At 52.8% G+C, this 12,482-nt stretch overlaps 1 protein-coding gene across 8 annotated transcripts in view; it reads left to right on the top strand.

Annotated features, from left to right (window-relative positions):
• PHF3 (PHD finger protein 3) overlaps positions 1-12,482 on the top strand; it is a 43,150-nt gene that overhangs the window by 26,717 nt on the left and 3,951 nt on the right. For all 8 annotated transcript variants that reach the window (XM_068153434.1, XM_068153433.1, XM_068153432.1 and 5 more), the window contains 7 exons: positions 41-157; positions 2,067-2,198; positions 6,940-7,072; positions 8,457-8,652; positions 9,438-9,585; positions 10,511-10,600; positions 11,757-11,952. In XM_068153434.1, the coding sequence (XP_068009535.1) occupies positions 41-157; positions 2,067-2,198; positions 6,940-7,072; positions 8,457-8,652; positions 9,438-9,585; positions 10,511-10,600; positions 11,757-11,952 (1,012 nt within the window). The remainder of the gene's footprint in view (positions 1-40; positions 158-2,066; positions 2,199-6,939; positions 7,073-8,456; positions 8,653-9,437; positions 9,586-10,510; positions 10,601-11,756; positions 11,953-12,482) is intronic.

A 12,482-nucleotide genomic window follows, 5' to 3' on the forward strand; every position in this document is an offset into this window, starting at 1 on the left:
GTCTTGCCAGCAACAATTCACTTTTTCTTCTTCCTTCTAGATCTTATTTAAGAAAGTCCTGAAAGGAGAGGTTACTCCAGACCACCTCATCAAGATGAGCCCAGAAGAACTGGCATCCAAGGAGCTGGCTGCTTGGAGGCAGAGAGAGAACAGACATGTGAGATTGGGCAGGTGGTGGTGGTGGTGGAGCATCTTGAGCTCCTGTTGGCAGCCTGGGTGCATGTGGAGCAGAATTCAGGTTGCACAGAGCAGGAGGATCCTTCCTTTGTTCGGTGATCAAAACCCAAAGGGCTTCCTACAAAGCTAGAGTGGCTCAGGCTGGAAGGGAGCTCAGAGCTCATCCCCTCCACCCTCCCCACCATGCCCAGGGACACCTCTCAGCTAGGCTCAGCTGCTCAGGGCCTCATCCAGCCTGGCCTTCAGCACCCCCAGGCAGGAGGCAGCCACAGCCTCCCTGGGCAGCCTGTGCCAGAGTCTCAGCACCCTGGCACTGAACAACTTCTTCCTGAGCTCCAGTCTGACCCTGCTCTGCCTTAGCTCCAAACCATTGCCCCTTGACCTGTCCCAGACCCCCTCAGGAGAAGTCCCTCTGCAGCCTTTAGTGCTGAAGCTCTGCCTTACGCCTTGCTTCAATCCATGCTCTGTTTGCCGTGTGAAACAGAAGAATTGGTTCTCTTCTCGCCCCAGAGAGTTGGGTTGGGTTGGAAGGGACCTTAAAGCTCAGCTACTGCCAACTTACTTGGCAGATCCTGGTTAGCTGTTAGTGCTTCAGTGCAGTGTGGAGGGTTTGGTGTGGGGCGTGGAGGGTTTGTGTGGAGCTCATGGGGCACATAGGGTTCGGTGTGGGGCACAGAGGGTTTGTGTGGAGCTCATGGGGCATGTAGGGTTCAGTGTGGGGCACAAAGAGTTTGTGTGGGGCTCATGGGGCACGTAGGCTTTGGTGTGGGGTTCAGAGGGTTTGTGTGGGGCTCATGGGGCACAGAAGGTTCAGTGTGGGGCGCAGAGGGTTTGTGTGGAGCTCATGGGGCACAGAGGGTTCGGTGTGGGGCGCAGAGGGTTGGTGTGGAGCTCATGGGGCACGGAGGGTGCAGTGTGGGGTGTGGAGGGTTGGTGTGGAGCTCGTGGGGCACAGAGGGTTCGGTGTGGGGTGCAGAGGGTTTGTGTGGAGCTCATGGGGCACGGAGGGTTTGGTGTGGGGCACAGGGTTTGTGTGGAGCTCATGGGGCACGGAGGGTTTGGTGTGGGGCACAGAGGGTTTGTGTGGAGCTCATGGGGCACGGAGGGTTTGGTGTGGGGCACAGGGTTTGTGTGGAGCTCATGGGGCACGGAGGGTTTGGTGTGGGGCACAGGGTTTGTGTGGAGCTCATGGGGCACGGAGGGTTTGGTGTGGGGCACAGAGGGTTTGTGTGGAGCTCATGGGGCACGGAGGGTTTGGTGTGGGGCACAGGGTTTGTGTGGAGCTCATGGGGCACGGAGGGTTCGGTGTGGGGCACAGAGGGTTTGTGTGGAGCTCATGGGGCACATAGGGTTCAGTGTGGGGCACAGAGGGTTTGTGTGGAGCTCATGGGGCACGGAGGGTGCAGTGTGGGGCACAGAGGGTTTGTATGGAGCTCATGGGGCACGGAGGGTGCAGTGTGGGGTGTGGAGGGTTTGTATGGAGCTCATGGGGCACGGAGGGTTTGGTGTGGGCTGTGGAAGGTTGGCATGGGGCACAGAAGGTTCGTGTGGGGCTCGGTTCGCATGGGGTTTGTGTGCAGCTCGGAGGGTTCGTGTGGAGCCTGTAGGGCGCAGAGGGTTCCTGTGGGGCTCAGTTCATGTGGGATGTGGAGGGTTCGCATGGGGCTCAGTTTATATGGGGCTCAGAGGGTTTGTGTGGAGCTTGTGGCATGTGGAGGGTTCCTGTGGGGCTCGTGTGGGGTGTGGAGGGTTCGCGTGGGGCTCGGTTTGCGTGGGGCTCGGAGGCTCTGTGTGGTGCTTGTGGGGCGTGGAGGGTTGGTGTGGAGCTCAAGGGGTCCTTACCTGTCAGTGAATACTCACTGAGTCCCTGGTGTGTGTTCTATTCACAGACAATTGAAATGATTGAGAAGGAGCAGAGGGAGGTGGAGAGGAGACCCATCACCAAAATCACTCACAAGGGAGAAATCGAGATTGAAAGTGAAGCCCCCATGAAGGAGCAGGAGGAGGCCATGGAAGTTCAGGTAGAGAGCCTGGCAGCAGTGTCCTCAGCCCCTGGCTGGGCTGGGCAGGGCTCTGGTGCTCAGAGCTGGAATGGGCTGGGGAAGCTTGGCTGAGGTACACTTGCCCTGCAGTCTGTGGTGGTTTTGCTGTTTTTCTCCATGTTCATAGAATAGAATAGAATCAGTAAGGTTGGAAGAGACCTCAAGGATCATCAAGTCCAACCTGTCACCCAACACCTCATGACTACTAAGCCATGGCACCAAGTGCCACATCCAATCCCCTCTTGAACACCTCCAGGGATGGGGACTCTACCACCTCCCTGGGCAGCACATTCCAAAGGCCAACAACTCTGTCTGGGACAAACTTCTTCCTAAACTCCAGCCTAAACCTCCCCTGGCACAGCTTGAGACTGTGTCCTCTTGTTCTGGTGCTGCTTGCCTGGCAGAAGAGACCAACCCCCACCTGGCTACAACCTCCCTTCAGGGAGTTGTAGAGAGCAAGAAGGTCTCCCCTGAGCCTCCTCTTCTCCAGGCTAAGCAACCCCAGCTCCCTCAGCCTCTCCTCACAGGGCTGTGCTCCAGACCCCTCCCCAGCTTTGTTGCCCTTCTCTGGACACCTTCAAGTGTCTCAATGTCCTTCTTAAACTGAGGAGCCCAGAACTGAACACAGGACTCAAGGTGTGGCCTAACCAGTGCTGAGCACAGGGCACAGTGACTTCCCTGCACTTGCTGGCCACACCACTCTTGATGCAGGCCAGGATGCCATTGGCCTTCTTGGCCCCCTGGGCACACTGCTGGCTCATGTTTAAGCAGCTGTCAATCAGCACCCTCAGGTCCCTTTCTGTCCATGACTTCATGATGGCAATGGCAGGAAAGACATCTTAGCTGGGAGAGAGTTAGGAGTAGCAATTAATTAACTTAATGGCAGGAAATACTCTTAAAACTGAGCTGAAAAATCATTTGGAGTGGCAATTAATTCATTTCACAGCTGAAAATGTTTTCAATCTGACCTAAAATAGAGTTATTGATACCAGTTCATTAATCTGGTAGCAGAAAGTGCTCTGAAGTCTCACCTAAAACAGAGGTGGGAATAGAAACTAATTGATTTCATAGTAGAAACCACTCTGAATAGCAATGCATTTATTAATATCTATTCAAGAATTGAATAGTACAAAAGACAGTTTGCTACATTGTTGTAATATTAATTGAGTTGTAATCATAATTCATTATTGATAATAAATCCCTACCCTTCTTAATATCTCTTAACTAATTTGATAGTGGGGAGAAGAGCAATCCATCTGACCTGGAAGGGATTCATTAAAGCCATTTCATCAGTTTGGTAGCAGAAAGTAGTCTTAAGTCTGAGCTGACAAATAATTTGGAGGAACAGTTAATTAATTTGCAGGCAGAAAGTACTTCAAATACCTAAAAATTACCATTAATTACCTAAAAATTACCATTAAGTACCTAAAAATATCATTAATTACAGTATCACAGTATCACCAAGGTTGGAAAAGATCTCAAAGGTCATCAAGGCCAACCTGTTAATTAAATAGAAGAAGATACTCTTAGCTGGCATGTGTTAATAGCACTTAATGAATAGCAGAGCTCGCCTAAAATAGCATTATTAATACCAATTAATTCCTTTCATAGCAGAAAACAGTTTAAGTCTGAGCTGACATGTATTTATTAATAGGAATTAATGAATTTAATAGCAGAAAATAGCCTAAATCTTAGCTGAAATGCATGTATTAATACCAATTAATTCCTTTAATAGCAGAAAGCAGTCTAAATCTTAGCTGAAATGTATGTATTAATACCAATTAATTCCTTTAATAGCAGAAAGCAGTCTAAATCTTAGCTGAAATGTATTTATTAATACCAATTAATTCCTTTAATAGCAGAAAGCAGTCTAAATCTTAGCTCAAATGTATTTATTAACACTAATTAATTCCTTTAATAGCAGAAAACAGTTTAAGTCTTATCTGAAATGTATTTATTAATAGCAATTAATTCCTTTAATAGTAGAAAACAGTTTAAATCTCAGCTGAAATGCATTTATTAATAGCAATTAATGAATTTAATAGCACAAAAGAGTCTAAATCTCAGCTGAAATGTATTTATTAATAGCAGTTAATGAATTTAATAGCAGAAAACAGTTTAAGTCTTAGCTGAAATGTATGTATTAATGCCAATTAATTCCTTTAATAGCAGAAAGCAGTCTAAATCTTAGCTGAAATATATTTATTAATAGCAGTTAATGAATTTCATAGCAGAAAACAGTCTGAATCTTAGCTGAAATGTATTTATTAATAGCACGTAATGAATTTAATAGCAGAAAATAGCCTAAATCTTAGCTGAAATGTATTTATTAATAGCACTTAATATAATAGCAGAAAACAGTCTAAATCTTAGCTGACATGTATTTATTAATAGCAATTAATGAATTTAATAGTGGAAAACAGTTTAAATCTTAGCTGAAGTGCATTTATTGATACCAATTAATTCCTTTAATAGCAGAAAATAGCCTAAATCTTAGCTGAAATGTATTTATTAATACCAATTAATTCCTTTAATAGCAGAAAATAGCCTAAATCTTAGCTGAAATGCATTTATTAATAGCAGTTAATGAATTTAATAGCACAAAGCAGTCTAAATCTTAGCTGAAATGTATTTATTAATAGCAATTAATTCCTTTAATAGCAGAAAACAGTTTAAATCTCAGCTGAAATGCATTTATTAATAGCAATTAATTCCTTTAATAGCAGAAAACAGTTTAAGTCTTAGCTAAAATGCATTTATTAATAGCAGTTAATGAATTTCATAGCAGAAAATAGCCTCAATCTTAGCTGGCAAATAATTTGGCGTAAGAATTAATTAAATGGTAGAAACTACTTTAAATCCTGGCTCAAAAAAAAAAGCAGCATTCTTCCTACCAGTTAATTGATCAGTAGAAAATAACTCTGGTTGAGCTGAGCTGTATGAAACACCAATTAACTGACAGCAACTCTTACCTAAAATAGCATTATTAATGGCAATTAATTCCTTTAATAGCAGAAAGCAGTTCAACTCTGAGCTGAGGTGTATTTATTAACAGCAGTTAATGCATTGTGTTTACTGATATTCTTAGATTGGATTTAGGTCAGACCTGGTTTATTGATTGTATTTACTGATCTGATGTGGATCAGCCTGGATTGATTGGTTGTATTTCCTGAGGTCTGCTTCCAGCCTGTGAGGCTCTGCAGCTGCTGCTGAAGTTTGGTGTCCCCGGAGCAAGCCCCCTGCAAGCACCCCAGCAGCCCATCCACAAGCAGGGCCGGTTGGATGAGCCAGGGAATTCCAGGCCTGTCAGCCTGACCTCAGTGCCAGGCAAGATCGTGGCACAGGTCATCCTGAGTGCAATCACACAGCACTTACAAGATGGCCAAGGGATCAGGCCTAGCCAGCATGGGTTTAGGGAGGGCAGGTCCTGCCTGACCAACCTGATCTCCTTCCATGCCCAGGTGACTGCCTGGTGGATGTGGGGCAGGCTGGGGATGGAGTCTGCCTGGACTTCAGCAAGGCCTTTGACACCATCCCCACAGCAAACTGCTGGCCAAGCTGTCAGCCCCTGGCTTGGACAGCAGCACTCTGAGCTGGGTTAGGAACTGGCTGGAGGCTGAGCCCAGAGAGTGGTGGTGAATGGTGCCACAGCCAGCTGGCAGCCAGGCACCAGTGGTGTCCCCCAGGGATCAGTGCTGGGCCCCAGCCTGTTCAATAGCTTTATTGATGATCTGGATGAGGGCACTGAGTCCATCAGCAGTAAATGTGCAGATGACAGCAAGCTGGGGGCAGGAGTTGATCTGTTAGAGGGTTGGAGAGCTCTGCAGAGGGACCTTGCCAGGCTGGACAGATGGGCAGAGTCCAAGGGCAGGAGATTGAACACATCCAAGTTCCAGGTTCTGCACATTGGCCACAACAACCCCAGGCAGTGCTACAGGCTGGGGTCAGAGTGGCTGAGAGCAGCCAGGCAGAGAGGGACCTGGGGGTGCTGGCTGATGGTAGGCTGAACATGAGCCAGCAGTGTGCCCAGGTTGCCAAGAAAGCCAATGGCATCCTGGCCTGCATCAGGAAGAGTGTGGCCAGCAGGAGCAGGGAGGTCATTCTGCCCCTGTGCTCAGCACTGGTTAGGCCACACCTTGAGTCCTGTGTCCAGTTCTGGGCCCCTCAGGTTAGGAAGGAGGTTGACTTGCTAGAACGAGTCCAGAGAAGGGCAACAAAGTTGGTGAGGGTCTTGGAACACAGCCCTGTGAGGAGAGGCTGAGGGAGCTGGGGTTGCTTAGCCTGGAGAGGAGGAGGCTCAGGGGTGACCTTATTGCTGTTTACAACTCCCTGAAGGGAGGTTGTAGACAGGCAGAGGTTGGTCTCTTCTCCCAGGCAAGCAGCACCAGAACAAGAGGACACAGTCTCAAGCTGTGCCAGGGGAGGTTTAGATTGGATGTTGGGAAGAAGTTCTATACAGAGAGAGTGATTGCCCATTGGAATGGGCTGCCTGGGGAGGTGGTGGAGTCCCCATCCCTGGAGGTGTTCAGGAGGAGACTTGATGGGGTGCTTGGTGCCATGGGTTAGTTGTTTAGGTGGGTTGGATTGGTTGATGGGTTGGATGTGATGATCTTGAAGGTCTCTTCCAACCTGGTTTATTCTAAATTCTCTTGAGTCATCAGTAGCTGCTCAGTGTGCTGCTGTTGTGTTGAACAAGGGCACTGTGTTGGGTTGTCCCCAGGAGCCTGGCCTGAAGCTGCTGGAGAGGGCCGAGGAGGCTGACAGGGAGCGGGAAGTGGCGGAGTCTGCGTCCCCAGACACCACCAGCCAGCACAAGAACCACCTCTTCGACCTCAACTGCAAGATCTGCATAGGTAGGGCTGGAAAGAGCACCCAGGGCAGCCCAGCAGCCACAAAGCTCAGTGGACTTCCAGAGTGCATCCATGGAATCATGGCATGGCCTGCTTGGACAGCACCTGGAGCTCACTGAATCCAACCACAGGCAAACATCTCCCTCTGCACAGCTCTCAAATGTGGCCCTAAGCTCCTTAGCCAAATGGCTTTTGGACATCTCCAGGGGTGGAGACTCCACCACCTCCCTGGGCAGCCTGGGCCAGTCCCTGACCACTCTTGCAGCAAAGAAATTTTTCCTCCTCTCCAACCTAACCCTCCCCTGGGGCAACTTGAGATCATTTCCTCTTCTTCTGCCACTTCCTACTAGGGAGCAGAGCCCAACCCCCAGCTCACTGCAGTCTCTCCTCAGAGAGCAATGAGGTCTCCCCTCTGCATCCTCCACACTGAACACCCTCAGCTCTCTCAGCTGCTCCTCCCCAGCCCTCTTCTCCAGACCCTTCCCCAGCTCTGTTGCCCTTCTCTGGACCTGCTCCAGCCCTCAATGTCTTTGTGGTGAGGGCCCCAAACCTGAAGCCAGCACTCAAGCTGTGGCCGCCCCAGTGCCCAGTCCAGGGGCACAATCCCTGCCTTGCTCCTGCTGCCCACACCACTGCTGCTCCAGGGGCACCATCCCTGCCCTGCTCCTGCTGCCCACACCACTGCTGCTCCAGGGGCACAATCCCTGCCCTGTTCCTGCTGCCCACACCACAGCTGCTCCAGGGGCACCATCCCTGCCCTGCTTCTGCTGCCCACACCACTGCTGCTGCAGGGGCACCACCCCTGCCCTGTTCCTGCTGCCCACACCACAGCTGCTCCAGGGGCACAATCCCTGCCCTGCTTCTGCTGCCCACACCACTGCTGCTCCAGGGGCACCACCCCTGCCCTGTTCCTGCTGCCCACACCACTGCTGCTCCAGGGGCACCACCCCTGCCCTGTTCCTGCTGCCCACACCACTGCTGCTCCAGGGGCACCACCCCTGCCCTGCTCCTGCTGCCCACACCACTGCTGCTCCAGGCCAGGCTGCTGGTGGCCTCCTTGGCTCCTCTCAGCCAGCTGCCACCCAGCATCCCAGGCTGTGTTCCTGCTGGAGCAGTCTCACCTTTACCTCTCCCCAGGCTATAAATCTCTATCCAATGGATCAGTTCTTTGTCCCACCCCACTGCAATGACAACCTGGCGTATCCTTGGTGCATCCTGCACGTGTGCCCTGCCCCGGGTGCCCCGGCTGGGGCGGGGGGGTTGGACTGGGCGGTCCCCAGAGGTCCCATCCAACCCCTCTGTCCTGTGATTCCATGAAGTTCCATGCCCCCAGAGGCTGTGTGTTCCGTGTGCTGGCCCCTCAAGGCCGCTGCCTCCCTCCCTGCAGGGCGCATGGCTCCCCCCTCGGACGCCCTCTCCTCCAAGAAGGTGAAGGTGTCGGTGGGAGTGGCGCGGAAGCCGTCGGACAACGAGGCCGAGAGCATCGCCGACGCCCTCTCCTCCACCTCCAGCATCCTGGCTGCAGAGCTGCTGGAAGAGGACAAACAAGACTCAGCCAAGTCCTCGCTGCCACCTCTCCCAAAGTAAGCAAAGCTGCTGCCAGGGGGGTTACTGGTGAAGGGCATCGCTGGGCTTAGCAGAGAGGGGCTTTGCTTGGGAAAGCCTTCCGGATCCTCCGGCCCAGCCATCCTCTGGCTCTGCCCAGCCTGGGGCTCACCCATGGCCCTCAGCACCACAGCTCTGCCTCTGAAACACTTCCAGGGATGGGGATTCAGCCACCTCCCTGAGCAGCCTGGGCCAGGCTCTGAGAACCCTTTCCAAACTAACCCTCCCCTGGTGCAACCTGAGGGCATTCCCTCTCTTCGTGTTTCTTGTTACTGGAGAGAAGCAACCAACCTCTACCTGCCTCCCACCTCCTCTCAGGGAGCTGGAGAGAGCAGTGAGGTCTCCTTCAGCCTCTTCTTCTCCAGACTAAGCACCCCCAGGTCACTCCTAAGCCATTCCATGAGAGGTGCTGTTGTCTGCCTGTTCTTTTCATTGACCATGAAGAGGGAAGCCCTCAGTGCCCTCTCCTTTCTTTCACAAGGAAACTCAGGTTCCTGGAATGGGTTGGGCTGGAAGGGACCTCCAAGACCATCCAGTTCCAACGCCCTGCCATGGGCAGGGACACCTCCCACCAGCCCAGGTTGCTCAAGGCCTCATCCAACCTGGCCTTTAGCTTCTCTAGGGAGGGGACATCCACAGCCTCCCTGGGCAACCCTTTTCAGTGTCTCCCCACCCTCCTACTGAGTTAGAATCTTGACTCCTGTGATCTTTTGGGCTCTGTCATGTTCTAGAAGTGGGGCTTTGCATTGTGCTTTGTTTTTAGGTCAGAAACCCCTGGAACTGTGGAATGTGAAAGTCTGTTCCTGGCACGCCTGAACTTCATCTGGAAGGGCTTCATCAACATGCCTTCAGTGGCCAAGTTTGTCATCAAGGCTTACCCAGTGTCTGGCTCCTTTGATTATTTGACAGAGGTATTTCTAGTGACTGCAGAGGAAATTCATTAACCATTAATTCATTAACTGGGGGACTTGTTCCACTTGTGGGCTGCTGGTAATTCAGTGATGAAAGGCAGCAAAGGACATGGGCCTGTTAGAGAGGGTCCAGAGGAGGCCACAAAGATGATCAGAGGGCTGGAGAACCTCTGCTGTGGGGACACGCTGAGAGAGTTGGGGCTGTGCAGCCTGGAGAAGAGAAGGCTCCTGGCAGACCTCAGAGCTGCAGTTCAGTATCTGCAGGGGAGCTGCAGGCAGGCTGGGGAGGGACAGCTCAGAATGGGCTGTGGGGATAGGATGAGGGACAAGGGTTTGGAACTGGAGCAGGGCAGGGTTAGGTTGGACATCAGGAGGAAGTTCTGCACAGTGAGGGAGGGCAGACACTGGCACAGGCTGCCCAGGGAGGTGGTGGAGGCTCCATCCCTGCAGACATCCAAGCTCAGCCTTGCTGTGTCCCTGGGCAGCCTGCTGTGGCTGGAGCTGTCCCTGCTGCCTGCAGGGGGTTGGGCAAGGTGACCTTGGAGTGCCCCTTCCAGCCTGATGCATTCTGAAAGTGCCTGCTGAGGCTGTGCAGCTTTGTGTCCAGGGCTGGTTCCTAAAGTCTGTGTTGGCTGTTGGTGCTTTGGAAACCCCTCCTGCAGCAGAAAGCAGCAGGTAAGGCAGGACAGGATCTGCTGCTGCAGTGAAGACTCTGCTGGGACCCATTTTCTGCTGGCCACACTCCTCTGGCTGCAGCCCAGCACACAGCTGCCTTCTGGGCTGCATGAGGGCACTGCTCAGCACTCAGCACCCCCAGGTCTCTGAGGAGCCAGGAGAATGAAGCATGTTTTGAATGCATGAAACAGGTCCTGTGTGAAGGGCTTACAGCAGTTTGTATGCTGGATTCTCTTGTCCTTGCTCCTAGGATTTACCTGACAGTATCCAAGTAGGGGGCAGGATCTCCCCTCACACTGTCTGGGAGTATGTAGAGAAAATCAAAGCTTCAGGGACCAAGGTAAGATGTTTGCTTGGTGGAGAGCTGCTCTCTCCATGCACCCTGTTCACCCCAGAGGTCTTCTTTGCCCTGGGGTGTCTGTGACATGCCTGACAGTTGTGGGTGACTGGTGTGTGTGAGGGGGGTGAGATGGGTGGCAGCTGCTGGGCTTGGTGTTCTTATCACCTAACCTTAGCCTGCCACTTGCTGCTAGAGAACACTGGGATGCATGGAATGGTTTGGGTTGGAGAAGCCCTCTGAGATCACCCAGTCCAACACCAACCCAACCCCACCATGGCCCCAAGTGCCATGGCCACAGCTTGCTGGAACACCTCCAGGGATGGGGACTCCCTGGGCAGCCTCTGCCAGTCCCTGACCACTCCTGCAGCAAGGAAATTTCCCCCAGTCTCCAACCCAACCCTCCCCTGGCACAATTCCAGGCTATGTCCTCTCCTATAACTAGAGACTGGGGAGCAGAGCCCAGCTCCCTGCGGCCTCTTCTCAGGGAGCTGCAGAGAGCAATGAGGTCTCCCTCAGCCTCCTCTTCTCCACACTCAACACCCCCAGCTCCCTCAGCTGCTCCTCCCCAGCCCTTTTCTGCTGACCATTCCCCAGTTCTGCTGCCCTTCTCTGGACCTACTCCAGCCCCTCAATGTCCTCCTTGCAGTGAGTGGCCCAAAACTGACCCCAGCACTGAACCCAGCCAGGGGTGGGACTGGATGATCTCTAGAGGTCCTTTCCAACCCCCACCATGCTGTGGGTTTATGATTCCATCTCAAGGTGCAGGGTTCTGCATTTGCCTTTGCTGCCCTTCACAAAGCTCATCTGAGGTCCCTGTCAGTGTCACCCAGCCTTCCATCACCCCTGCTTGTGTGCCACTTCAGGGTACCTCCTGTCCACTTTGTCAGGAAGCCTTTAAAATGCTCTAGTCGTGGTTCTGGGGTCTGTATGCTGCTCTTCTCCCACTCCCTGTGGCTCTCTTGGACACAAAAACTTTGCCCCCTACCGGGAGGTGTTCCAGGCCAGGCTGGATGAGGCCTTGGGCAAGCTGGGCTGGTGGGAGGTGTCCCTGCCCATGGCAGGCTGTGGGGACTGGGTGATGGTGAAGGTGCCTTGCAAGTCAGTCTGTGCATGGATGAATGCCTGCAGTCAGCACTGTGCCTTGTCCCTGCCCCAGGAGATCTGTGTGGTTCGCTTCACCCCTGTGACCGAGGAGGATCAGATCTCCTACGCCTTGCTCTTCGCCTACTTCAGCAGCAGGAAGCGTTACGGTGTGGCTGCCAACAACATGAAGCAGGTGAAGGATTTGTACCTCATCCCCCTGGGCTCCTCTGACAAAGTCCCACATCACCTGGTGCCTTTTGATGGGCCTGGTAAGTGCAGGCTTGGGAGTGGGAGCTGTGCTGGCACAGCACTGAGCTGCTGGAGGGCAGCGCAGAGGAGGGAGAGGGACCTGGGGGTGCTGGTGGCCAGCAGGATGCCCCTGAGCCGGCAACGTGCCCTGGTGGCCAAGAAGGCCAAGGGCAGCCTGGGGTGGAGTAGGGGGGTTGGTGAGCAGGTCCAGAGAGGTTCTCCTCCCCCTCTGCTCTGCCTTGTTGAGGCCACATCTGGAATCTTGTGGCCAATTCTGGGCCCCTCGGCTCAAGAAGGAGCTCAGGGAACTGCTGGAGAGAGTCTGTCCCAGAGCCACAGAGCTGCTGCAGGCAGAGGAGCTGAGGAACCTGAGGGCTGCCCTCATAGCTGGTGATAAAGAAGTGCAGGGCTGGAGCCAGGCTCTGCTCAGGGATGTCCAAGCACAGCACAAGGGGCACTGGGGGCAAGCTGGAGCAGAGGAGGTGCCACAGGAACAGCAGGGGAAAAGCTTTGTCCCTGGGAGGGTGCTGAGGCCCGGAGCAGGCTGTCC

Source organism: Melanerpes formicivorus, unplaced genomic scaffold, assembly GCF_026170545.1.
Source record: "Melanerpes formicivorus ecotype bairdi unplaced genomic scaffold, bMelFor1.0.p_v2 SCAF_26, whole genome shotgun sequence".
NCBI lineage: Eukaryota > Metazoa > Chordata > Aves > Piciformes > Picidae > Melanerpes > Melanerpes formicivorus.